We start from the raw sequence: 27,546 nt of genomic DNA on the forward strand, positions 1-27,546 counted from the left end.
TTGAGGGGGCTTGACAGGGTGGATGCAGAGAGGATGTTTCCACTGCTTGGGTAGACTCGAACTGGAGGGCATGATCTTCGAATAAGGGGCCGCCCATTTAAAACAAAGATGAGGAGAAATTTCTTCTGAGAGTTGTGAATCTGTGGAATTTGCTGCCTCAGAGAGCTTTGAAAGCTGGGAAATTGAATAAATTCAAGACAGAAATAGGCGGTTTCTTAATCGATAAGGGGTTATGGGGAGCGGACGGGGAAGTGGAGCTGAGTCCATGATCAGATCAGCCATGATATTGAATGATGGAGCAGGCTCGAGGGTCCGTATGGCCTCCTCCTGTTCCTATATCTTACATTCTTATGTATATGATTACCACAGACCAATCAAAGAAGGAACTGTTCTTGGGCACCAAATAGATTCCTAAAAGTGACTAACCGCTTCAAAGATACCATTTGCAATAATGACCAGTTTTATGACCAATTGGCAGACCAATTGAACAAATACTTTGGTTCTGTCTTCACCTAAGGAAGACACAAATAACCTCCCAAAAATACTAGGGGACCGAGGGTCTAGCGAGAAGGAGGAACTGAGGGAAATCCTTATTAGTCAGGAAATGGTGTTGGGGAAATTGAAGGCCGATAAATCCCTAGGGCCTGATAGTCTGCATCCCAGAGTACGTAAGGAAGTGACCCTAGAAATAGTAGATACATTTGTGGTCATTTTCCAACATTCCATGGACTCTGGATCAGTTCCTATGGATTGGAGGGTAGCTAATGTAACCCCACTTTTCAAAAAAGATGGGAGAGAGAAAACAGGGAATTATAGACCGGTTAGCCTGACCTCAGTAAGGGGGAAAATGCTGGAATGAATTATTAAAGATGTAATAGCAGCGCATTTGGAAAGCAGTGACAGGATCGGTCTAGGTCAGCATGGATTTATGAAAGGGAAATCATGCTTGACAAATCTTCTAGAATTTTTTGAGGATGTAACTAATAGTGGATAAGGGAAAACCAGTGGATGTGGTGTATTTGGACTTTAAAAAGGCTTTTGACAAGGTCCCACACGAGATTAGTGTTCAAAATTAAGGCACATGGGATTGCGGGTATTGTATTGACATGGATAGAGAACTGGTTGGCAGACAGGAAGCAAAGAGTGGGAATAAACGGGTCCTTTTTAGAATGGCAGGCAGTGACTAGTGGGGTACCGTGAGGTTAAGTGCTGGGACCCCAGATATTAACAATATAAATGATTTAGACGAAGGAATTGAATGTAATATCTCCAAGTTTGCAGATGACACTAAGCTGGGTGGCAGTATGAGCTGTGAAGAGGATGCTAAGAGGCTGCAGGGTGACTTGGACAGGTTAGGTGAGTGGGCAAATGCATGGCAGATGCAGTATAATGTGGATAATTGTGAGGTTATTCACTTTTGTGGCAAAAACAGGAAAGCAGATTATTATGAATGGTGACAGATTAGTAAAAGGGGAGGTGCAACGAGACCTGGGTGTCATGGTACATCAGTCATTGAAAGTAGACATGCAGATCCAGCAAGCGGTAAAGAAAGCAAATGGCATGTTGGTCTTCATAGCAAAAGGATTTGAATATAGGAGCAGGGAGGTCTTGCTGCGTTGTACAGGGCCTTGGTGAGGCCACACCTTGAATATTGTGTACAATTTTGGTCTCCTAATCTGAGGAAGGACATTCTTGCTATTGAGAGAATGCAGTGAAGGTTCACCAGACTGATTCCCGGGATGGCAGGACTGACATATGAAGAAAGACTGGATCGACTAGGCTTGTATTCACTGGAATTTAGAAGAATGAGAGGGGATCTCATAGAAGCATATAAAATTCTGATGGGATTGGACAGGTTAGATGCAGGAAGAATGTTCCCGATGGTGGGGGAAGTCCAGAACCAGGGATCACAGTCTAAGGATAAGGGGTAAGCCATATAGGACCGAGATGAGGAGAAACTTTTTCACGCAGAGAATTGTGAACCTATGGAATTTTCTACCACAGAAAGTTGTTGAGTCCAGTTCAAAAAGGGAGTTAGATGTATCCCTTACGCTAAAAGGATCAGAGGGTATGGAGAGAAGGCAGGAGTGGGGTACTAAAGTTGCATGATCAGCCATGAATATATTGAATGGTGGTGCAGGCTCGAAAGGCTGAATGACCTGCTCCTGCACCTATTTTCTTTTTTCTCTGTTGGGGCCTGATGTGCATTAGGAATGAGGTTGAGGCTATTCATATCATTCGCAAAAGATCCTTGAAGCTGGGAGAGGAAACTTCTCTCATTAGTCTGGGTTATTTCAGCATCACCTCCTAGAAGACAAAGAGCAGCATCCTTACCTGCTGCATTTCCCAGCACCATTTTAAAAAAAAACTTCTGGAATGAAATTTTACTTTATGTACAATATAAGGTTTGTTTTTGTAGATTTTCAAATATAGACACAGAAACATAGAAATATTTAGGAATGATAAATTAAACCGCAAGAGGAAATAATGTTTTGACCTTGTAATGATATGCAATGTTGCAAATGATCTCTCTCTCTCTTTCTTTCACAGTGTGCATATCGTTTCCCAGCAGAGGTTGTGAAAGAGCTTAACAATGTACATGCAATGTACAGAGACCTCTCTGTGTGTTTTGACTTTTATTGTAAGTAATGGTTTACTGTTTACATAGAGATGGATTAATTACATTTAATTGTTCTATACATGATTAAAATGCATAACTCCATATGTATTACTTCCAAAAGATGTCCCTGCAAAACATTAGTGTAAAATACCAGTGTTTTTTTTCCCCCCCAAGTGCAAATTTTAGAGAGTTTAAAAAGAAAATACAATACTGTATGGTGAGGCAAAAACAACAACTTGCATTTCAGTAGCACTCCTCAGTTGCAGAAAGACATCACTGGTCATTATCACATTGCTGCTTGTGGGACTTTGCTGTGCACAAATTTTCTTTCCTACGTTACAACAATGATTAAACTTCAAAAAGTACTTTATTGGCTGTAAAGTGCTTTGGGCCAGCCTGAGGACACTATATCAATGCAAGTCTTTCATTTTATTTTCAAAGGGAAAGGGGAGATTTTGAGGGGAATTAAATAGATAGTAGAAGTGAGTTTTGAGGTTTTGAAAGCAGGGAGGATGGTGATAAGGTGGAGGAAACTGGGCAGAGTGTTTCAGAGTGCAAGAGCCTAATGGCTGAATGAGTAGGCACTGGTGGAGGAGTAGCACATTAAGTATGGAGAAATGAAGTATAAGTGTGTGTACGGCAGGAGGAGATCACTAAAGACGAAGGTAGGGTGGGAATGAGGACATGTAAGATGAGTCAACTTGCTAATCAACCTGGCATAGGGTGCCAGCAAACCTTGGAAAGGACAGTGTTAATACGAGTGCAGAACTATGGGTAAAGATGCAAGCTACACTGTTTTGAGTGAGTTGAAGCTTTTGAGGCAGAGGCTGGCAAGCAGAGCATTCAAAAAATTGAGCCCAAATGTAAATAAACCATTGCAAGCTCCATTACATGATATAATCCTCTCCTTATCAAACTGCACATTGTGTACATATTTACTCAATCACAACATTTGAGTCTGAAAATACCACGAACACACTCACAGTATTCTTTAATGAAAATGCAGTTTGACAGTTGTAATCATAAATTAGTGGACCTGATAAATTCCATGTTACAAGGGATAAAACAGTGTAGCCTCAAACATTGTTATATATAATTCTCTAATATTAGACTATATGGCCTGGACATTAACTGGTGGGTTATGTATTGGGGGTAATGTATTGATGTGGATAGAGAACTGGTTGGCAGACAGGAAGCAGAGAGTAGGGATAAACGGCTCCTTCTCATGCTGGCAGGTAGTGACCTGTGGGGTGCCGCAGGGCTCGGTGCTGGGACCCCAGCTGTTTACAATATACATCAATGATTTAGATGAAGGAATTGAGCGTAATATCTCCAAGTTTGCAGATGACACTAAGCTGGGTGGCGGTGTGAGCTGTGAGGAGGATGCTAAGAGGCTGCAGGGTGACTTGGACAGGTTAGTGGGCAAATGCATGGTAGATGCAGTATAATGTGGATAAATGTGAAGTTATCCACTTTGATGGCAAAAACATGAAGGCAGAATATTATCTGAATGGCGGCAGATTAGGAAAAGGGGAGGTGCAACGAGACCTGGGTGTCATGGTACATCAGTCATTGAAAGTTGGCATGCGGGTACAGCAGGCGGTGAAGCAGGCAAATGGCATGTTGGCCTTCATAGCTAGGGGATTTGAGTATAGGAGCAGAGAGGTCTTAATGCAGTTGTATAGGGCCTTGGTGAAGCCTCACCTGGAATATTGTGTTGAGTTTTGTTCTCCTAATCTGAGGAAGGACGTTCTTGTTATTGAGGGAGTGCAGCGAAGGTTTGCCAGACTGATTCCCGGGATGGCAGGACTGACATATGAGGAGAGACTGGATCGACTTGGCCTGTATTCATTGGAGTTTAGAAGAATGAGGGGGGATCTCATAGAAACATATATAAAATTATGACGGGACGGGACAGGTTAGATGCAGGAAGAATGTTCCTGATGTTGGGGAAGTCCAGAACCAGGGGTCACAGTCTAAGGATAAGGGGTAAACCATTTAGGACCGAGATGAGGGGAAACTTCTTCACTGAGTTGTTAACCTGTGGAATTCTCCTCCGCAGAGAGTTGTTGATGCTAGTTCGTTAGATATATTCAAGAGGGAGTTGGATATGGCCCTTACAACTAAAAGGATCAATGGGTATGGAGAGAAAGCAGGAAAGGGGTACTGAGGTGAATGATCAGCCATGATCTTATTGAATGGTGGTGCAGGCTCGCAAGGCCGAATGGCCTACTCCTGCACCTATTTTCTATGTTTCTATGTAAGCGGAGGCGTGGCATTTTGAACGGGATGTCCGGGTTAGCGTGCATCTTTTGTCCTTGACCGGTTCCCAACCTGGAAATCGGCCTGATTGACGGATTTGGCTTCCATTCGGGCGGGGAGGACTCCGGAATAGGCCGCAAGTCCAGGTAGATTGATCTATTTCTGAAATCCACTTTATGAAAATATATTTTCCTTTTTCTTCCAGATAATGGAACTGGAGTTGAAAAAAAACTGGTTAATTTGAATGGTACTATTCCTGTACCATGCAAAGGTGAGATAACATAATATGGTAGCTACATTAGAGTGTTAGATCTGTATTAGATGGCAATTGGACTAACAGTTAACTTAGGGCTTCCCTTGGTGAATGTGCTTTTCCAGTCTTGGGGAACTTTATCTGAGAATCACTGCTGATGTTGAAGTTGGATTTTACTTCAGCAGAACTGGACTATGTCTCCTGGTGAACTGCTGGGACAGAACCTTTACTGTGGGGTCAGATGTGTGCTGGCCGCGCAACTCAGCGTATTTTTCAGGGTGACTAACTTAATTGCTCCACTTAAAGCAGTCATACGGATGTTCCGGCCCAATTAAATGGAGTGGGTCTGATTACGTATTCGATGACTTGTTTCCAGCGCTGATATTTAAAGCAGCCTTGCACTCCACTCATTTGAAGGTTGCTTGAGTGTTGAAGGCAAAATAGAACAGTCTGAGTACTGTTCCAAACTATAAATGATGGCTACTCAAAAGCAGAGGGCTGCACTCCAATTTTCTGATACTGCCTCCACCAGAATATGCATGGATGTGAGAGCATGCAGGGAGCACTCATGGTGACTGATTCAGCAGCCAGTGAAATGTCATCATGTGCATAATGGTAACATTACCCATTGTTATTAAAGCACTACCAATTCATCTTTGTGCTCTCCCACAGGTCCATGAAGTGCACCCACCCCCCCCCCCCTCCCCAACTCTGTGTCCAGCCGGAGGAGGAAGACGACTCCTCTGAGGACTCGCCAGCCTCTGAGGGCGCACCATCAACAGACCCCAAGCGCACCCAGTACCAGCGCAGATATGCACACCTCAGTTGGTCCTGTGCGAGATAAAGTAGTGTTATCACCTGATATATCACACTTCACAAGTGAGCAAGTGCAGATGGTGTTGATGGGGACAACAATGGAGACTTCTTGCCGAAGGGCGCAGGACACAACAAGCTCTGCTGAGCTACATGCAGACACTGAGCCTTGGGGGCCATCGAGAAAGAGGGTGAGCTTGGTGAAGTAACAACAATTGCATGAGGCTATGGCAGCTCTTGCAGCCGCGATGTCTGCAAATGTGCAGAGAATGGAAGAGTACATCTCAAACATGAGTATCACTGTCGCAGGCAATGGCGATAATGTACATTTAAGGAAATATTTCACAACTCTCAAGAAAAATATATTCCAGTGAGGAGGAAAGGGTGTAAGAGAAAAGATAGCCATCCGTGGCTAACTAAAGAAATAAAGGACGGTATCCAATTAAAAACAAGGGCATACAAAGTGGCCAAAACTAGTGGGAGGATAGAAGACTGGGAAGCTTTTAAAAGCCAGCAAAGAACAACTAAAAAAAAATGATTAAGGGAAGATAGACTATGAAAGTAAACTAGTGCAAAATATAAAAACAGATAGCAAGAGTTTCTATAGGTATATAAAAAGGAAAAAGGTGGCTAAAGTAAATGTTGGTCTCTTAGAGGACGAGACCGGGGAATTAGTAATGGGGAACATGGCGATGGCAGAAACTCTGAACAAATATTTTGTATCAGTCTTTACGGTAGAGGACACTAACAATATTCTGACTGGATAGTCTAGGGCCTATAGGGCGGGAGGAACTTAACACAATCACAATCAATAAGGAGGTGGTACTCAGTACGATAATGGGACTAAAGGCAGATAAATTCCCTAGACCTTATGGCTTACATCCAAGGGTCTGAAGAGAAGTAGTGGCAGGGATTGTGGATGCATTGGTTGTAATTTACCAAAATTTCCTGGATTCTGGGGAGGTCTCAGCAGATTGGAAAACTGCAAATGTAACGCCACTATTTAAAAAAAGGAGGCAGACAAAAAGGAGGAAACTATAGAGCAGTTAACCTAACATCTGTGGTTGGGAAAATGTTGGAGTCCATTATTAAAAAAAGCAGTAGCAGGACATTTGGAAAAGCAAAATTCGGTCAGGGTCAGCATAGATTTATGAAGGGGAAGTCATGTTTGACAAATTTGCTGGAGTTCTTTGAGGATGTAATGAACAGGCTGGATAAAGGGGAACCAGTGGATGTGGTGTATTTGGACTTCCAGAAGGCATTTTACAAGGTGCCAGATAAAAGGTTACTGCACAAGATAAAAGTTCACGGGGTTGGGGGTAGCATGGATAGCGGATTGGCTAAAGAACAGAGAGTCGGGATAAATGGTTCATTCTCTGGTTGGCAACCAGTAACTAGTGGGGTGCCGCAGGGATCAGTGCTGGGGCCTCAACTATTTACAATCTATATTAACGACTTGGAAGAAGGGACTGAGTGTAATGTAGCCAAGTTTGCTGACGATACAAAGATGGGAGGAAAAGAAAAATGTGAGGAGGACACACAAAATCTGCAAAAAGGCATAGACAGGCTAAGTGAGTGGGCAAAAAATTTGACAGATGGGGGTATAATGTCAGAAAGTGTGAGGTCATGCACTTTGGCAGAAAAAAAAAATCAAAGAGCAAGTTATTATTGAAATGGAGAAAGATTGCAAAATGCCACAGTACACCGGGACCTAGGGGTATTGTATGCAAGAAACACAAAAGGATAGTATGCAGGTACAGCAAGTGATCAGGAAGGCCAATGGTATCTTGGCCTTTATTGCAAAGGGGATGGAGTATAAAAGCAAGGAAGCCTTAGTACAGCTATACAAGGTATTGGTAAGGCCACACCTGGAATACTGCATGCAGTTTTGGTTTCCATATTTATGAAAGGCTTTGGAGGCAGTTCAGAGAAGGTTCACTAGGTTGATTCCGGCGATGAGGGGGTTGACTTATGAGGAAAGGTTGAGTAGGTTGGGCCTCTACTCATTGGAATTCAGAAGAATGAGAGATGATCTTATCGAAACGTATAAGATTATGAGGGGGCTTGACGAGGTGGATGCAGAGAGGATGTTTCCACTGATGAGGGAGACTAGAACTAGAGGCACGATCTTGGAATAAGGGGCCGCTCATTTAAAACAGATAAGGAGAAATTTATTCTGAGGGTTGTAAATCTGTGGAATTCACTGCCTCAGAGCTGTGGAAGCTGGCACATTGAATAAATTTAAGACAGAACTAGACAGTTTCTTAAACTATAAGGGGATAAGGGGTTATGGGGAGCGGATGGGGAAGTGGAGCTGAGTCCATGATCAGATCAGCCATGATCTTATTGAATGGCGGAGCAGGCTCAAGGGGTCGTATGGCCTACTCCTGTTCCTATTTCTTATGTTCTTGTGTACTGTTCCATGGAAAGGATGGCCAACTGCATAGAATGGTTACAGTACAGAAGGAGGCCATTCGGCCAGTTGAGCCCGTGTTGGCTCACTGTAAGAGCACTTCAGCTAATCTCCCCCGTCCTTTCTTCGTAGCCCTGCAAATTATTTTCCTTCGCGTACGTATCCATTCACAGGATCACATGCTAGCTGTGGACCACAGATGGCAGATGCTCATAGACCTTATCTCTAGGAGGGATTTTAACGTAGACTTGGGCATTCATTGCCTCACTGCTGTGCAGCAAAGTGCTCTCCAGCTCCTTGCTAGCAGGGAAGTGCGGGTGGCCCATGAGAGGGATGATGGTGAGAGGGGTCATGGAAGTGGGAGCTCTTCTCAAAACTCTCCCACTTCTCCCCCATTGCCTCACCCTCAGTCAGAGCCCACATGCTTCCTCGGATCGCGATGGCCGTGTCTGCCCCTACACTTGCAGGAGCAGCAGAATTTGGCAGGCCATCACAGGCTCCAAAATCCAGAGGACGTCCGCCAAAAGTGACTAACCAGTCGCAGCAGGGAAGTGAACAGGTTGCCTCTGCTGAAGTTTAAGGGATTGCACCTCGTAGAAGCACTCGGAAAAGAAAAAAGATGCAAAAGTAGATGCACACAGGTATGTACAGGGGTGTATCAAAAAATGTCATTGTTAAGTTTCAGTTCTTTTGATGACACAGATAAATGTATTTATTTGCACCACTTTCTGGTCTTGTCCATTTTTGCCTGCTATCTCGGAAGTGGCTTTTTCACTTGGAGTGAATGGTGAGACATTAATTAACCTTGATCACTGGGGGTTTGGGTGAGAGCAATGGCTTGTTCATTGTAGGGATGCTTTATGGTGGTGTTGGGGGGAACTTAGTATAGCATGTGGCAGCCATAAGTAAACCTGGCCGTGATGAGGCTATCCCGGACAGTAACGTGCGCTGCTGCTGGTGTGCCACCTGCTCATCCTCTGAAGAGGCTGTGTGCTTTGCGCCATGCTCCTCCTGCAGCTCTAATCTTGGCTGCTGCACTATGTTGTGCAGAGCACAGTATATGACGATTCTGGAGACCCTGACTGGCCCGTACTGAAGGGCTGCTCCAGATCTGTCAAGGCATCCGAAGCGCATCTTCAGTATGTCTATTATTTGCTCTATGCCACATCTGGTGGACATGTGACTATCATTATAACGCTCCTCAGCTTCAGTACTTGGCATCCTCAAGGGTGTCATGAGCCATATCTTCAGTGGATAGTCCTTGTCTTCAAGCAGCCAGCCAGCAAGTCTGTTTGGAGGTGGTAAGAGCTGAGGGAGGGTGGACTAGCAGCATAACAGAGTCATGACAGCTGCCAGGGAATCTGGCACAAACATATATGATCTTTTTATGGTTTCAGACGAGCTATACATTGAGGGAGTGGAAGCCCTTGCGGTTTACAAATGCTCCTGGGTGATGTGGGAGTGCCTTCATGACACATGCGATGGAGACGGAGAAACTGGGAGAATGGAATGGAGTCCTTACAGAATGCGGGGTGGGAGGAAGTGTAGTCCAGTTAGCTGTGGGAGTCAGTGGGCTTATAGTGAATGTTTGTCAATAGTCTATCCCCAGAAATGGAGACGGAGAATTCAAGGAAAAGAAGAGTCGGAGTTGGACCATGTGAAGGTGAGGGAAGGGTGGAAATTGGATGCAAAATGAATGAAATTTTCTAGTTCAGGGCGAGAGCAGGAAACAGCACCGATTCAGTCATCAATGTACCGGAAAAAGAGGTGAGGGAGGGGACCCGAGTAGGACTGGAACAAAATGTTCCACATATGCCACGAAAAGGCAGGCATAGCTCGGACCCATGTGGGTTCCCATAGCAACACTTTTAATTTGGAGGAAGTGAGTGGAGTCAAAGGAGAAGTTGTTCAATGTAAGAACAAGTTCAGCCGGGAGGAGGGAGGATGGTTGGGCCTCTGCTCAAGGAAGAAGCGGAACGCCCTCAGGCCATCCTGGTGGGGAATGGAAGTGTAGAGGGATTACATAAGAACATAAGAAATAGGAGCAGGATTAGGCCATTTGGCCCATCGAGCCTGCTCTGCCAGTCAATAATATCATGGCTGATCTGATCATGGACTCAGTTCCACTTCCCTGCCCGCTCCCCATAACTCTTTACTCCCTTATCGCTCAAAAATCTGTCTATCTCCATCTTAAATATATTCAATGACCCAGCCTCCAAAGCTCTCTGGGGCAGAGAATTCCATAGATTTACAACCCTCTGAGAGAATAAATCCCTCCTCATCTCAGTTTTAAATGGACGGCCCCTTATTCTAAGACTATGTCCCCTAGTTTTAATTTCCCCTATGAGTGGAAATATCCTCTCTGCATCCACCTTGTCAAGCCCCCTCATTATCTTATATGTTTTGATAAGATCACCTCTCATTCTTCTGAACTCCAATGTGTATAGGCCCAACCTACTCAACCTATCTTCATAAGTCAACCCACTCATCTCCGGAATCAACCTTCTCTGAACAGCCTCCAATGCAATATACTTCCTTAAATACGGAGACCAAAACGGTACACAGTACTTTAGGTGTGGCCTTACCAATACCTGTACAGTTGTAGCAGGATTTCTTAGCCTTTATTGCAAGAGGGATAGAGTAAAAAGCAAACATTCCATTTGCCTTCCTGATTACTTGCTATAACTGCCTATAACTTTTTGTGTTTCATGCACAAGGACCCCCAGGTCCCTCTGTACTGCAACATTTTGCAATTTTTCTCCATTGAATTGTAATTTGCTTTTCTATTTTTTCTGCCAAAGTGGATAACCTCACATTTTCCCGCATTATACTCCCATCTGCCAAATTTTTGCCCACTCACTTAGCCTGTCTATATCCCTCTACAGATTTTTTGTGTCCTCACATTTTGCTTTACCACCCATCTTTGTATCATCAGCAAACTTGGCTACATTACACTCGGTCCCTTCATCCAAACTATTAATATAGATTGTAAATAGTTGAGGACCTAACACTGATCCCTGCGGCACCCCACTAGTCACTGTTTGCCAATAGACTTCCATAGTGAAAAGGAGATGGTTGCGGCCAGAAAACTGGATACTGTTAAAGTGGCGGAGGGCGTTTGATGTGGTGAGAAGAGACTGGACAAGGGGAGAAAAAAATGGAGTCGAGGTGGGAAGAAATGAGTTTCGTGAGGCAAGTACAGCCTAAAACGCTGGGTCTATCGGGGCAGTCCTGTTTGTGGATCTTGGGAAGGGGTTGGGAAACTATAAGGTTGGTGGCTATGGAGGGAAGATCTCCAGAGGAGATGAGGTCAGTGACATAGAAACATAGAAAATAGGTGCAGGAGTAGGCCATTCGGCCCTTCGAGCCTGCACCGCCATTCAATGAGTTCATGGCTGAACAGTCTGGTAAATTATGGTTTGATGTTCTGTAGTGGGATCATAGTTCAGGGGGAAGTAGGAGGAGGTGTCAGAGTTGGCGATCAGCCTCTGCAAGGTCGAGGTCGGTCCGCCAAACACGAACAGCGCCACCCTTGTCAGCAGGTTTAGTGACAATGTTGGGGTTGGATCTGAGAGTGGAGTGCTGCAAGTTCAGAGGGAGGGAGATAGGTTGGGGTGAGTGAGGGGAGCAGAGAAATTGGGATGGCCGATGTCCTGTCAGCCGTTCCCAATGAAAAGATCTAGAGAGGGTAAGACCGGGTAGAGCGAGAATTCTGAAAATGGGAGAAAGGATCAGCTGCGTGGGAGCAGACTCCTGGCCGAAGAAGTGGGCACGGAAGCAAAGGCGGCAGAAAAAGAGCTCAGCATCGTACCAAGCACGAAATTCATTTGAGGTGGGGGCGTAAGGGGCTGAAGCTCAGGCCTTTGCTGAGGACTGCGTCCGGGGTCAGAGGGGAAAGTCAGGGGATAGTTAAAATGGGGTGAGATGGGAAGAAGGGATGGGGTCAAAGGGAAGTGAAGGGGAAGGAGGTGCCAGAGGGGCGTTGGTGGCCAAGAGTTGTTGAAGCTTACTCCAGTTATTTTCTCAGAAGTTTCCCTTTTTCACCATTAATATTCAACAGTAATTAAATTGAGATGGTGAGGAATTTCTCCAGAGCAATATGCTGTGAGGTAATCTATAAATGACAGCCTTTAATTGTGTAGTTGATTGCTAACTCCTTACAGTGCAATTGAAGTAAGCTGACAAAGTTACTTAATAGTTTCTGTATAATTTCTTTTGTTATTGGTGGAGAACGGAACACTCAGTTTTGGGTATTCAGTGTGAAGGTCAAACACGCTAAGCTCAGCTATCGACTCCGCAAACCAGTCCCATTAAGTGAGATTGCTAATGTATTTCGTGCCAATTATCTCTTTATTTGGGCAGTTTTGTGTTTGTGCCACTAGGAATTGGATTAAGATTCCCAAAACTCATTTCAACAATAACAAAACTTGAATTTATGTACCATGTTTAATGTAGGAAAATGTACCAAGGCACTTCATAAAAGTATAAGACAAATTGTGAAATGTCCTGTACAGACATCAGTCTGGGGAGACATTTCTATCGCAACTCATCTGGCCAGGATTCAAACCCAGGTACTGCTGTTGAAAGGTTAATATCTAACCCGCTGTACCACCCAGTTCCTTCCCCCTAGATTAGCAATTCAAGAACAGTCTATTAATTTTTAAAAAAAAATCTATTTGGGATGTGGATGTTGCCGGTAAGGCCAGCATTTATTGTCCATCCCTGGTGGTGGTGAGTCATCTTTCTTGAATACAACTGAGTGGCTTGCTAGGCCATTTCAGAGGAGAGTTAAGAGTCAACCACGTTGCTGTGGGTCTGAGTCACATATAGGCCAGACCAGGTAATCAGGGAGATTTCCTTCCCTAAAGGACATTAGTGAACCAGATGGGTTCTTGCAACAATCCGGCAGTTTCATGGTCACCATTACTGATACTCGCATTTTATTCCAGATTTATTTAATTGAATTTAAATTCCTCAGCTGCGATGGTGGGATTTTGAACTCTCGTCTCTAAATTATTGGTCCAGGCCTCTGGATTACTAGTCCAGTAACACAACCGCTATGGTACCGTACCCAATATTAACCTCCAAGTCTTATGTTTTGTGGCTCCTCTATGGGTCATGTTGAATAAACAAGAAGGAATGGACAACAAATGTTTTATGTAAGTTTTTAAAAACCTTTAAGTTTAGTGGCAATGAAATAAAGTAGAAACCCTCAGGCATGGATCTCAAGTTTTACTTTTTTTTAACAATATGCAAATGTGTTTATATTCAGGCCTAATTTATAATGTTCCAATAAGCATCTGGTTGCATAAAGCACACCCCCTGAATCCACCAAAATGTTTTGTGAAGAGTCTACCAATTCCATGTGCAAATCCTGGAATTCACATCGATGACACCGGCATGATGTCTTCAAGTTATTTATGCAACTGGAAATACGTAAGCAAGAATACATGTTCTAATTTTGTTCATTCGGCAAAAACCAAAGCTCAGTAAAGGCGATTCTTTTAAAAGTGATGAGATGAATCGACGGATGTTTGAAACTCTCTGCTTTTAGCAAATTAAACACCATGGGCCCAAGTTTCCACATGATTTGCGCCTGATTTTTAGGAGCAACTGGTGGAGAACGGACTATCTTAGAAATCGCAATTCTCCACACTTTTTTTTTTCTGCAGTTCTAGTCAGTTAGAACAGTTTCACTTTGGAACGGAATTTTTTCTTCAAAAGGGGGCGTGTCCAGCCACTGATGCCTGATTTCAAAGTTTCCACAGTGAAAGCATACTCCAAACGAACTTAGAATGGAGCAAGTGAAGATTTTTGTAGAACTGAAAAAACCTTGTCTACACATTAAAAAATCAGGCGCAGGTTACAAATTAGGCGTCCAGAACGGGAGGGGGGGGGGGGAAGGGAAGTAATTAAATTCTATAATAAATCCTTATTTATACTTATACAAATATTATACAAATAAATCCAACCTGAATAAAAATTTATAAGCAAAGAAAAGATTAAATAAACTATCTTCCTACCTGTGTGAAAGTGCTTCAGCCAGGGAGAATGCTGCAGTCAGCCTCACAAGTTGAGGCAGCCGTTCGTTCCCGTGGCGGGGGCGGGGGGAGGAAGCCGTTCCAGACGGCGGGGGGAGGGGGGAGGGAGTGTGGGCCCGACCGACCGAACGAATGCAGCGGGGGCGGGGGGAGGAAGCCGTTCCAGACGGCGGGCGGGGGGGGAGGAAGGAAGGAGACAGTGAGAAGGCTGCAGGAAGCCTCAAGTTGAGCAGCCATTTCCCGACGGCAGAGGGGGGGGAGGCCGTCGGGAAACGACTGCCTCAACTTTGAGGCTTCCTGCAGCCTTCTCACTGCTGCAAGAAGCCTCAGTGCTGATGTGCTGATGGCAATGTGCTTTTATTAAAAAATGTTCAAAAATTAAACAGCTACAAAGAACTACAAAAATGGCCGAGTGCCAATGTTTCCTTCACACTGCGCGTGCGCGAACGCTCCAATGCGCACGCGCAGTGTTGCCGGCAGGAAAAAAACTAATTTAAATGGTACCCACCCCCTCCCACTTACAAAATCGGCGCGAGTGGTAGGCTCCGCCCCTCTGGGCGCCGCGCCAAGCAGACATGGAGCTGCAGGGCGCTCCAGAATCGCACGTTTTTTTTTCGGCGTGAAAAACGGGCGCCCAGCTCGGAGGGGCGCCCGTTTTTTTATCGTGTGGAAACTTGGGGCCCATAATTCTGACCTGAGACACTATGTTACTTGATAACTTGAATATAATAGCTCATAAGTTATTGAATATAGCAACTTTACAAAGTTTCTAATACAATGTCTAACCTAGTCCTATTTGAACATGAGAATTGGTAGAGGATACTCGCTAAGCACATCAGATATATTATTCAATTATTAGACTGTCAAATTATGCTAAAGTGACAATTATAATTGTGCTATAAACATTGCATTGCAAAGGTGGTGGCATCCGAAACGGAGGAGGACGCTCCATAGACCCTCACAGTTGACAGTGTCAAAGGCCTTTGTAAGGTTGAAGAAGGCCATGTATAAGGGCTGGCGCTATTCCCTGCTTTTTTCCTGCAAAAATCATGTCTGTTGTGCCCCGTAGGGGCCGAAATCTGCACTGTGACTCCGGGAGGAGTTCCTCGGCCACAGGGAGAAGACAGTTGAGGAGGACTCTTGCAACGACTTTCCCAGCGTCCTCCTTCGTTTCGGATGCCCCCAAAGGTACGTCACCATGCTCCGCCTGCTCCACGACGACTTGCAGGTTATGATCCTTACCAATGGATCCATCACAGACCCAATCCACGTCCGGACGGGGTCAAGCAGGGCTGCGTCATCGCCCCAACCCTCTTAATCTTCCTCGCTGCCATGCTCCATCTCACAGTTAACAAGCTCCCCGCTGGAGTGGAACTAAACTATTGAACATAGAAAACAGGTGCAGGAGTAGGTCATTCGGCCCTTCGAGCCTGCACCATCATTCAATATGATCATGGCTGATCATGCAACTTCAGGACCCCATTCCTGCTTTCTCTCCATACCCCTTGATCCCTTTAGCCATATGGGCCACATCTAACTCCCTTTTGAATATATCTAACGAACTGGCCTCAACAACTTTATGTGGTAGAGAATTCCACAGGTTAACAACTCTGAGTGAAGAAGTTTCCCCTCATCTCAGTCCTAAATGGCTTGCCCCTTATCCTTAGACATTGATCCTGGTTCTGGACTTCCCCAATATCGGGAACGTTCTTCCTGCATCTAACCTGTCCAATCCCGTCAGAATTTTATATGTTTCTATGAGGTCCCCTCTCATTATTCTTCTAAATTCCAGTGAATATAAGCCTAATCGATCCAGTCTTTCTTCATATGTCAGTCCTGCCATCCCGGGAATCAATTTGGTGAACCTTCGCTGCACTCTCTCAATAGCAAGAATGTCCTTCCTCAGATTAGGAGACCAAAACTGCATACAATACTCAAGGTGTGGTCTCACCAAGGCCCTGTACAACTGTAGTAAGACCTCCCTGCTCCTATACTCAAATCCCCTCGCTATGAAAGCCAGCATGCCATTTGCTTTCTTTACTGCCTGCTGTACCTGCATGCCTACCTTCAATGACTGATGTACCATAACACCCAGGTCTCGTTGCACCTCCCCTTTTTACTAATCTGTCACCATTCAGATAATAATCTGCCTTCCTGTTTTTGCCACCAAAGTGGATAACCTCACACTTGTCCACATTATACTGCATCTGCCATGCATTTGCCCATTCACCTAACCTGTCCAAGTCACCCTGCAACCTCCTAGCATCCTCCTCGCAGCTCGCACTGCCACCCAGCTTAGTGTCATCTGCAAATTTGGAGATACTACATTCAATTCCTTTGTCTAAGTCATTAATGTATATTGTAAATAGCTGGGGTCCCAGCACTGAACTCTGCGGCACCCCACTAGTCACTGCCTGCCATTCTGAAAAGGACCTGTTTATTCCCACTCTTTGCTTCCTGTCTGCCAACCAGTTCTCTATCCACGTCAATACATTACACCCCAATCCCATGTGCCTTAATTTTGCACACTAATCTTTTGTGTGAGACCTTGTCAAAAGCCTTTTGAAAGTCCAAATACACCACTGGTTCTCCCTTATCCACTCTACTAGTTACATCCTCAAAAAACTCTAGAAGATTTGTCAAGCATGATTTCCCTTTCATAAATCCATGCTGACTTGGACCAATCCTGTCACTGCTTTCCAAATGCGCTACTATTACATCTTTAATAATTGATTCCAGTATTTTCCCCACCACGATGCCAAGCTAACTGGTCTATAATTCCCTGTTTTCTCTCTCCCTCCTTTTTTAAAAAGTGGGATTACATTAGCTACCCTCCAATCCATAGGAACTGAACCAGAGTCCATGGAATGTTGGAAAATGACCACCAATGTATCTACTATTTCTAGGGCCACTTCCTTAAGTACTCTGGAATGCAGACTATCTGGCCCTGGGGATCTATCGGCCTTCAGTCCCTTCAATTTCCCTAACACCATTTCCTGACTGATAAGGATTTCCCTCCGTTCCCCCTTCTCGCTAGACCCCCGGTCCACTAGTATTTTCGGGAGGTTATTCGTGTCTTCCTTGGTGAAGGCAGAACCAAAGTATTTGTTCAATTGGTCTGCCATTTCCTTGTTCTCCATTATGAATTTACCTGATTCTGACTGCAAGGGACCTACATTAGTCTTCACTAATTTTTTTCTCTTCACATATCTATAGAAGTTTTTGCAGTCAGTTTTGATGTTCCCTGCAAGCTTACTCTCATACACTATTTTCCCCCTCCTAATTAAACCCTTAGTCCTCCTCTGCTGAATTCTAAATTTCTCCCAGTCCTCCGGTTTCTGCTTTTTCTGGCCAATTTATATGCCTCTTTCTTGGATTTAACACTTTCCCTAATAACTAGTGGGAACCTGTTCAACCTTCGCCGTCTTCAGGCCAGGTCCAAGACCACCCCAACCTCTGTCATCGAGCTACAGTACGCGGCCGACGCCTACGTCTGCGCAATTAGAGGCTGAACTCCAGGACATAGTCGGCGTATTTACTGAGGTGTACGAAAGCATGGGCCTTACGCTAAACATCAGTAAGATAAAGGTCCTTCACAAACCTGTCCTCACCGCACAGCACTGCCTCCCAGTCATGAAGCTCCACGGCGCGTCCCTGGACAACGTGGACCACTTCCCTTATCTCGGGAGCCTCCTATCAACAAGAGCAGGCATTGACGACGAGATCCAACACCGCCTCCAGTGCGCCAGTACACCCTTCGGCTGCCTGAGGAAAAAAGTGTTTGAAGACCAGGCCCTCAAAACTGTCACCAAGCTCATGGTCTACAGGGCTGTAGTAATACCCACCCTCTTATATGGCTCAGAAACATGGACCATGTATAGTAGATACCTCAAGTTGCTGGAGAAATACCACCAACGATGTCTCCTCAAGATCCTACAAATCCCCTGGGAGGACAGACGCACCAATGTTAGCGTCCTCGACCAGGCCAACATCCCCAGCATTGAAGCACTGACCACACTTGATCAGCTCTGCTGGGCAGGCCACATAGTTCTCATGCCAGACACTAGACTCCCAAAGCAAGCGCTCTACTCTGAACTCCTTCACGGCAAACGAGCCAAAGGTGGGCAGCGGAAATGTTACAAGGACACCCTCAAAGCCTCCATGATAAAGTGTAACATCTCCACTGACACCTGGGACTCCCTGGCCAAAGACCGCCCTAAGTGGAGGAAGTGCATCCGGGAGGGTGCTGAGCACCTCTAGTCTCGTCGCCTCAAGCATACAAAAATCAAGCGCAGGCTGCAGAAAGAGCGTGCGGCAAACCAATCCCACCCACCCCTTCCCTCAACAACTATCTGTCCCACTTGTGACAGAGACTGTGGTTCTTGTATCGGACTGTTCAGCCACCTAAGAACTCGTCTTGGGAGTGGAAGCAAGTCTTCCTCGATTCCAAGGGACTGCCGATGATGATGATGATGATGATGCAAAGGTGGTGTGAGAGTAGTTTAAGAATGTGTTTAAAATAATGTTATCGGGTTTTGTAAATTGTACATTCACCTGTTGTAATGTTTTTAAACATAGAAATTGAGTAGAAGTGGATGGTTTTCCCATCCCAGAGGGTGAGAGATTGGATTTAGATCTCAATTGTACACTAATTGATTGCTGTGGGATTGTTGCAAGAACATACATTACACTGGTCCTCCTAGCAGCTACTTTCAAATGTCTTCACAACCTAATCTATATATTATTTTTAAATATATATATATATATATATAAAAGATTGTGGTTAATGTTTAACTTATGATCCAGTAATTTCATTTTTGATGAAAATTCATGTTAAATCAGAATCAATCTTCCTCCTCTCTCACCCTCCCCAGAATACAGTGGTGTTTTTAATCTTTTGTGTATCTCCGTGTACAATAAAAATGCCAGGCCAGCTAATTTGCTCCATCAAATATATATATATATAGAATACAAGAGTGAAAGTGCTATGCAAGAGCAGTAGTAGAACAGGATTAATGGGTAATTTTATGACTATTTTATTCCAGAGGTGGTGTGAGGTTAGTTTAAGAGTGTGTTTTTAAATGGGGAAACTTAAAAATACAAGTTTGATTTTGGGTTGAGGAAAGGTGCAGTAAAGTAATTGCTGTTGTAGGCATTAGGCACCTGCTGAATATATCTAAACTCATATAAGTTTAAAGTGGCCACATATAAAATGGCTGCCCAGGCATGATGGGAAATCAGGTAGTCAAGCTGTGAACTATTGACTGAGGCTGACCGAGCAATAACCCTGTGAGGCCCACTGCCAGGAATGCCTTGGATACAAGATAACTATAACAAACCATTATAACTCCACACACAGAGCCCCGAGAAATAGAGATAAGGGGGGCCTACATCACATAACGAGGGCATGAATCAGCCCGAGCTGACAAGAACCGAATATGTAACTCTAATAAGGAGGCTACCAAAGACAGCATCCAAGGACAGTAAGATAAGGGAGGCCCAGGCCATGTTACAAGACACATGAGTCATTCCTAGCAACACACTCCTTAGCAACACATCTCTTGGCAACACATGAGCCACTTTACGTTTAGAGACTAACTCTATCTATTGGTCTAATGTAACTGTAAAAGCTGTTGTATGTAACTGTTGTAAAACATATAAAGATCCATGAAACCCTTTGTTCTGCGGAGTGAAGTGCCTGGATCTAGTCCTGAGGCTTCCTCCCCGCTGGCATTAATAAAAGCCGCATTGGCGTTGGAACCGACTCTGAGTGTTGAGTGATTCTTCTGAGAAAACATTCACGCTAACAATTGCTATGAAGTAAAAATATAAAGTTCAAGGTCTAGCCAATAAGGGTTTTTGCTGTTATTTATTGTATACTGAATGGTTCTGCTTTCTTAGCCAGCATCGCATTTGGTGGGTCTTATTGAAGACGTAAGAACATCATTTATGAATTGCTTAAATAATCCAACACAGACTGCTCTTTCGCAAGGTAAAGTGTCAATTTACTATTGGTACATTTTTCATTTGTGTATTAAAAGATTTAACAGAATCCATTTTCTCCTACACCTTCTTTAAATTTCAGTTTGTTTTCTTCCCTTCACTGGTCTTCCCATATTATGCACCAGCAATGGCTGAGAGGAAAGGCAGTCTGTTCCCAGACCTTGCTGCTTATCTGAAGAAAAAAAGGACGTATGACTGGTCTCTGAATAAATCTTCCCATTTATCTTACCACCCCCCGCCCCATCCCTGTGGGTAAATACTAGGCTTCCACTTGGCCCCTTCACAAAGGCAGTGCAAAGTTTTGGAACTCCACTTTGCACATTGTGGCATTTCACCATTTTGAATTTCACTTTTTCGATTGAAACATAGAAACATAGAAAATAGGTGCAGGAGTAGGCCATTCGGCCCTTCTAGCCTGCACCGCCATTCAATGAGTTCATGGCTGAACATTCAACTTCAGTACCCCATTCCTGCTTTCTCGCCATACCCCTTGATCCCCCTAGCAGTAAGGACCTCATCTAACTCCTTTTTGAATATATTTAGTGAATTGGCCTCAACAACTTTCTGTGGTAGAGAATTCCACAGGTTCACCACTCTCTGGGTGAAGAAGTTCCTCCGCATCTCGGTCCTAAATGGCTTACCCCTTATCCTTAGACTGTGACCCCTGGTTCTGGACTTCCCCAACATTGGGAACATTCTTCCTGCATCTAACCTGTCTAACCCCGTCAGAATTTTATATGTTTCTATGAGGTCCCCTCTCATTCTTCTGAACTCCAGTGAATACAAGCCCAGTTGATCCAGTCTTTCTTGATAGGTCAGTCCCGCCATCCCGGGAATCAGTCTGGTGAACCTTCGCTGCACTCCCTCAATAGCAAGAATGTCCTTCCTCAGGTTAGGAGACCAAAACTGTACACAATACTCCAGGTGTGGCCTCACCAATGCCCTGTACAACTGTAGCAACACCTCCCTGCCCCTGTACTCAAATCCCCTTGCTATGAAGGCCAACATGCCATTTGCTTTCTTAACCGCCTGCTGCACCTGCATGCCAACCTTCAATGACTGATGTACCATGACACCCAGGTCTCTTTGCACCTCCCCTTTTCCTAATCTGTCACCATTCAGATAATAGTCTGTCTCTCTGTTTTTACCACCAAAGTGGATAACCTCACATTTATCCACATTATACTTCATCTGCCATGCATTTGCCCACTCACCTAACCTATCCAAGTCGCTCTGCAGCCTCACAGCATCCTCCTCGCAGCTCACACTGCCACCCAACTTAGTGTCATCCGCAAATTTGGAGATACTACATTTAATCCCCTCATCTAAATCATTAATGTACAGTGTAAACAGCTGGGGCCCCAGCACAGAACCTTGCGGTACCCCACTAGTCACTGCCTGCCATTCTGAAAAGTACCCATTTACTCCTACTCTTTGCTTCCTGTCTGACAACCAGTTCTCAATCCATGTCAGTACACTACCCCCAATCCCATGTGCTCTAACTTTGCACATCAATCTCTTGTGTGGGACCTTGTCGAACGCCTTCTGAAAGTCCAAATATACCACATCAACTGGTTCTCCCTTATCCACTCTACTGGAAACATCCTCAAAAAATTCCAGAAGATTTGTCAAGCATGATTTCCCTTTCACAAATCCATGCTGACTTGGACCTATCATGTCACCTCTTTCCAAATGCACTGCTATGACATCCTTAATAATTGATTCCATCATTTTACCCACTACCGATGTCAGGCTGACCGGTCTATAATTCCCTGTTTTCTCTCTCCCTCCTTTTTTAAAAAGTGGGGTTACATTGGCTACCCTCCACTCCATAGGAACTGATCCAGAGTCAATGGAATGTTGGAAAATGACTGTCAACGCATCCACTATTTCCAAGGCCACCTCCTTAAGTACTCTGGGATGCAGACTATCAGGTCCTGGGGATTTATCGGCCTTCAATCCCATCAATTTCCCCAACACAATTTCCCGGCTAATAAGGATTTCCCTCAGTTCCTCCTCCTTACTAGACCCCCCGACCCCTTTTATAACCGGAAGGTTGTTCGTGTCCTCCTTCGTGAATACCGAACCAAAGTACTTGTTCAATTGGTCCGCCATTTCTTTGTTCCCCGTTATGACTTCCCCTGATTCTGACTGCAGGGGACCTACGTTTGTCTTTACTAACCTTTTTCTCTTTACATATCTATAGAAACTTTTGCAATCCGTCTTAATGTTCCCTGCAAGCTTCTTCTCATACTCCATTTTCCCTGCCCTAATCAAACCCTTTGTCCTCCTCTGCTGAGTTCTAAATTTCTCCCAGTCCCCAGGTTCGCTGCTATTTCTGGCCAATTTGTATGCCACTTCCTTGGCTTTAATACTATCCCTGATTTCCCTTGATAGCCACGGTTGAGCCACCTTCCCTTTTTTATTTCTATGCCAGACAGGAATGTACAATTGTTATAGTTCATCCATGCGGTCTCTAAATGTCTGCCATTGCCCATCCACAGTCAACCCCTTAAGTATCATTCGCCAATCCATCTCAGCCAATTCACGCCTCATACCTTCAAAGTTAGCCTTCTTTAAGTTCTGGACCATGGTCTCTGAATTAACTGTTTCATTCTCCATCCTAATGCAGAATTCCACCATATTATGGTCACTCTTCCCCAAGGGGCCTCTTGATGTAATTATGTCATTAATGATGTATCTAACAGGAACACAAGTTTCTTTAATGAAACGGGGAGCATTTTTAGTGTACCCTGTATTTATAATTGGAATTAGTTGATTTTCAGTGCCATTGCACACAGTGAATAAAGACCAAGTTTAGTTTTCGGGTGAAGCAAGTTTAAAGGGTATTTGGGGCATAGCATCCAGACATAATTCAGACCCCATTTTAACATCATACATCCCATCCTTATTTTTAAGTTTCCTTTGTAAATTCCTCTGTCTACATTTAAATCTGCCTAACTTACAATAACTTTATTTTGTTGAGGAAAAAATTTGGAATGCAAAATTTTAAAGTCTGTTAAAGCAGAAGAAAAAATAGGCATGACTTAGAAGAGAATTGTAAAAGTGATCTTTTCAAATATAACTTTAAAAAAACATCTTTTACATTTGAATTGTGTCTTTCAGCACATCTTTCCCAGGACTCTCTTGCTATACATCCTCAGCCAAGGTAAGTCCCTGTTGCTCGTGATTATCCCTATTCTGTGGGTGATTACTTTAGAAGTGAAATACTTTGTAACTCCTGTAAATTTGTCTATTATTGCAGTGGTAGATTTATTGATGCAAATACCTGTACAGCATACTTTTACTAAGTGTGTTCAACAAGAAATGAAGCAGTAAGAATATTTAAAAATGTTAATGGTACACTCGAGTGCAGTTAACTACAGAATTTGCAATAACTCTCTGCATTAAATATCAATGCATCAATAACAAAAACATTGTTGTGTAAATCTATTTAAATAGTGCAAGCTTCTTTCTGATATTGTCCTTTTACTTTTTAAAAAAAAAAGTAAAGGTAGTTTGGGAAGTAGAGATGTAGAGTTGGTTGGAGCATAGGCATTTCTCTGAAGTGATCCTATTGGCTGGACAGTGTAATTACAGTGCGACAAGTTTAGCTAGCTAGTTTCCATTATAAATGTGGACGTGAGAATTAATAATGGAAAACGTTGACCAGAAGTGTGTGGTTTTTAATATATTAGGCTTTGTGGTTTTTAATATATTAGGCTTTATATATAAATAGCCATTACAGTTTGAGCACTGAGATGCTGGTTTATCAGTGAAAATGACAGGAGAGGCCTGGGATAGCGCGATTGGGATCGCGGATGGCAATGGGCAAGAGGGCGGGCAAGAGGGCAGGCAAGCTGGAGCCCAAGGCTAGATCACCATAATGGGTCAGGAGACAAGTGGGCATGTTGAAAGACAGGCTGGGACGACTATTAGAAGGCAGCAGATATCAGCACAATGATGTGCTGTGGTTTGTTTTTGGAAAGAAACAAAATAAAAATGGCGATGGAACTGATGACTTGACCCACAGCGCCACCAGTGGTGGGATATCTGCAACTACTGCATGACAGGAAGATAAAGTTTTCACATTTCTGATTCTCATTATAAATGTTTACATATTACATACCGAGTCTTCAAATGTTAACATGGGGTGTTTCTAGTTTAAATGTTCACATAAAAAGCATTGTTACCATTTTTGAGTAATCCGTATTAAGATTTGTGAACAGATCTGTTTGATCTATATAGTATTTTAAGGGTTAGTTTCCAGGCTTCAATAGTTGGAGTAAAATGTTAAAAACTAAAAAGCTTCATCAAATTTTTCATGTGGTATATTAAACGGTGAAACGTTTAGCAGAAGGAACGCTCTGCTAAACGACCATTAAACTTAAATAAATGCATAGGGATTTATCAATTTAACTTTTGTCTTTCTGAAGCCTCATGGAGGAACTTTCTGATTGATTCAATGTAGGCTTTATTCCCAATTTTCCGATTGGCTGTTTTTCTACAGTAAAAGTCAATAACGTGTTGAGGAAATAATTGAATTATCCTTTCTGATCTGTTCCCCTCAGTAATAGTGAACCAATTGGTATTACTAGGAAAAACATTGCGGTCCCTTTCAGCTGCCACAGTAAGACACCAAACATGAAAAAACAGTTGTTGTTAACAACGTAATGCTGTAATGACAGTGTCAAGGATCCTACAATTCCCCTGGGAGGGCAGATGCGCCAATATCCCCATCATTAAAGCACTGACCACACTTGATCAGCTCTACTGGGCAGGCCACATAGTTATAGGGACACCCTCAAAGCCTCCCTGAAAAAATGCAACATCCCCACTGACCACCTGGGAGTCCCTGGCTTAAGGTTGTCCTAAGTGGAGGAAGTGCATCTGGGAGGGTGCTGAGCACCTCGAGTCTCATCGCCGAGAGCATGCAGAAATCAAGCGCAAGCAGCGGAAAGACCGTGTGGCAAACCAGTCCCACCCACCTCTTCCGTCAACAACTGTCTGTCCCACCTGTGACAGGGACTGTGGTTCTCGTATTGGACTGTTCAGTCACCTAAGGACTCGTTTTAAGAGTGGAAGTGAGTTTTGCTCAATTCCAAGGGACTGCCTATGATGAATGCTGTAATGCCTACTAATGTGTTTTCAACCTCATTGTCACCAGCATCACCAGGAGGACTTCTTCTGTGCCTCCACCTTCCTTACTGCTCCTCCACCCAGCCTCCTATTTGATGGTCCTGGTCATTTGTCTACTGCTCTGTGACCTCCCTGAGTTAACCACACTCTCTCCTGCTTGCTGCTCCGTCCACAAGCATTGCTACAGAAGATGTTATTAGTCGATATATAAACATGAAAGTGGAGGTGCTGTGGCATTGTATAATTACAGGAATTATCCAACAAGCTATTAACATCAGTATTACTGTGGAGTAGTAATTGGAAATCATTAAGTTCTTATAAATTTAATTGATTATTAATGGTTTTAAAAAAACAGAATGGACTTGGAGCATACTTTCCATCTAAAGAGTCAGGACTGAGTTTATTACAGAACTATTTACATAGCCCCTTCTACGATGTATGTTTGAGACCAGCCTGTTTGACTTCATCGTGATGCCTAGATACAGTCAACACAGTAGAAAATAACATTTGTTGATGTGATTTCAGTAATTTAATGAATTGTCATCGAGTGTGAGTTGCGGTGCTGGTTTATTTTTTAAAAAAGCAACAGAAACATTTTCATCAATGGCTGTTATTTTTCAGTTTGGCAGTATTGATAACATTAGAGCCGTCAACAAAGTTTCAAATTCCTCTGACCCAGTGCTGAAGAATGATCCTACCACCATGGGGTATGTCGGTGAAACTGTTGAACCACCTCCCAAATGTTTGCTTTGTACTGATCGAAATTGATATCTTGCACTGGAGAAAGCTGGAGGCCTATCCACAGTAGATGATCTAATTTAGATTTCACAGCTCTTACTGGGGCCAAACAATGGGCCGAGTGTGGACAGTACCGACCCAAAGTTGCCCCACGTAGGTTTGGGGTGCATAATTTGAATTAAAAGAAAATTTATCGCCCAGTGAGGTGAGCTTTCAAATCGCGTGGAATTGCGGTCTTGGAGCAAACAAATGTGTGGGGCGGTAACGGGTTGGTCTTGGGGCGCATCAGCGCAAAGCCCTTTTTGCGTGCCAAGCCCCGGGGGCAATTCCGGGCGGTGCGTTGGCTGTCGCGTCCGGATGAAAATTCTTTAGGGCCCCACTAATGGGCCTTTCTCTGGTGCAATTTCGGCTCCGAGGTTAGTATTTTCTTCAGTGGATTTTGCATACTCTGCACTTCAGCAGAGAAAATAAGTTGTTTCAATTTAACTAAGTATTCGGCAGCCATCAGTAGAATATTTTTAAAATATTGTCAATAGGGTGAAATTAAAGAATTGAGTGAGAGTTGAGTTCTCCATCTTTACTACTGACTGAAAATACAAGCCCCTTTGCAGTACATTCCTTCATCTCTAAAAGATAAAATCTGATGTATGTTTTTTTTTCAGTTGTACCATTGTACCTTCCATTGGAAATAGTTATCAGAGTCTCCAGAACGTTCCTCAGCCTCTGGATTCTAGTTGTGCCCTGCCTGTCTCTTCAAGTGAATGGCGTAAGTAAGCAGGTTAAGATAATTGCATATCAAGTCATTTTTAAATAGTAAATGTGTTTTTCAATAATTTTATTAAATATTAAAAACATTTGACAATACCTTGTAGGCAAGCTAGTAGATAAAGGAAAGGTAGCTTTTATTGGCGTGTGCAAAATCTTTCTATATCAGTAGAGCTTCAGCCAATATATTTTCTTTAGCTGATCACTCTAAATTGCTTTAATGTTTCAGACATATCCCAAAATGCTTCACTTACAAAGAATTGCTTTAAAGTTCATGTACATTTAATAGGTGAATGCAGCTACCATTTTGTGCACAATGGTGTCTCACAAATCATCATCATAGGCAGTCCCTCGGGGTTGAGGATGACTTGCTTCCACACTAAAAATGAGTATTCAGGTGATTGATGAACTCATTTTAAACGGTGGAAGATGCCTGTGCGTGAATTCTTTTAACGTGGGGTGGCCGTTACACATCAGCCACCACACGGGCTTGACGGAG

The 27,546-nt window shown here is 43.7% G+C and overlaps 1 protein-coding gene across 14 annotated transcripts in view; it reads left to right on the forward strand.

Annotated features, from left to right (window-relative positions):
* Positions 1-27,546, forward strand: part of LOC139275927 (E3 ubiquitin-protein ligase lubel) — a 98,018-nt gene that overhangs the window by 13,698 nt on the left and 56,774 nt on the right. For 8 of the 14 annotated variants that reach the window (XM_070893162.1, XM_070893185.1, XM_070893171.1 and 5 more), the window contains 6 exons: positions 2,551-2,641; positions 5,088-5,153; positions 13,634-13,797; positions 20,304-20,394; positions 23,532-23,574; positions 26,945-27,048. In XM_070893162.1, the coding sequence (XP_070749263.1) occupies positions 2,551-2,641; positions 5,088-5,153; positions 13,634-13,797; positions 20,304-20,394; positions 23,532-23,574; positions 26,945-27,048 (559 nt within the window). Of the gene's footprint in view, positions 1-2,550; positions 2,642-5,087; positions 5,154-8,648; positions 9,003-9,239; positions 10,025-13,633; positions 13,798-15,471; positions 15,591-20,303; positions 20,395-23,531; positions 23,575-26,170; positions 26,252-26,944; positions 27,049-27,546 lie in introns of those variants that run through there. The other 6 variants (XM_070893211.1, XM_070893220.1, XM_070893193.1 and 3 more) reach the window with 6 other exon arrangements.

Source organism: Pristiophorus japonicus, chromosome 1 (genome assembly GCF_044704955.1).
Source record: "Pristiophorus japonicus isolate sPriJap1 chromosome 1, sPriJap1.hap1, whole genome shotgun sequence".
NCBI lineage: Eukaryota > Metazoa > Chordata > Chondrichthyes > Pristiophoridae > Pristiophorus > Pristiophorus japonicus.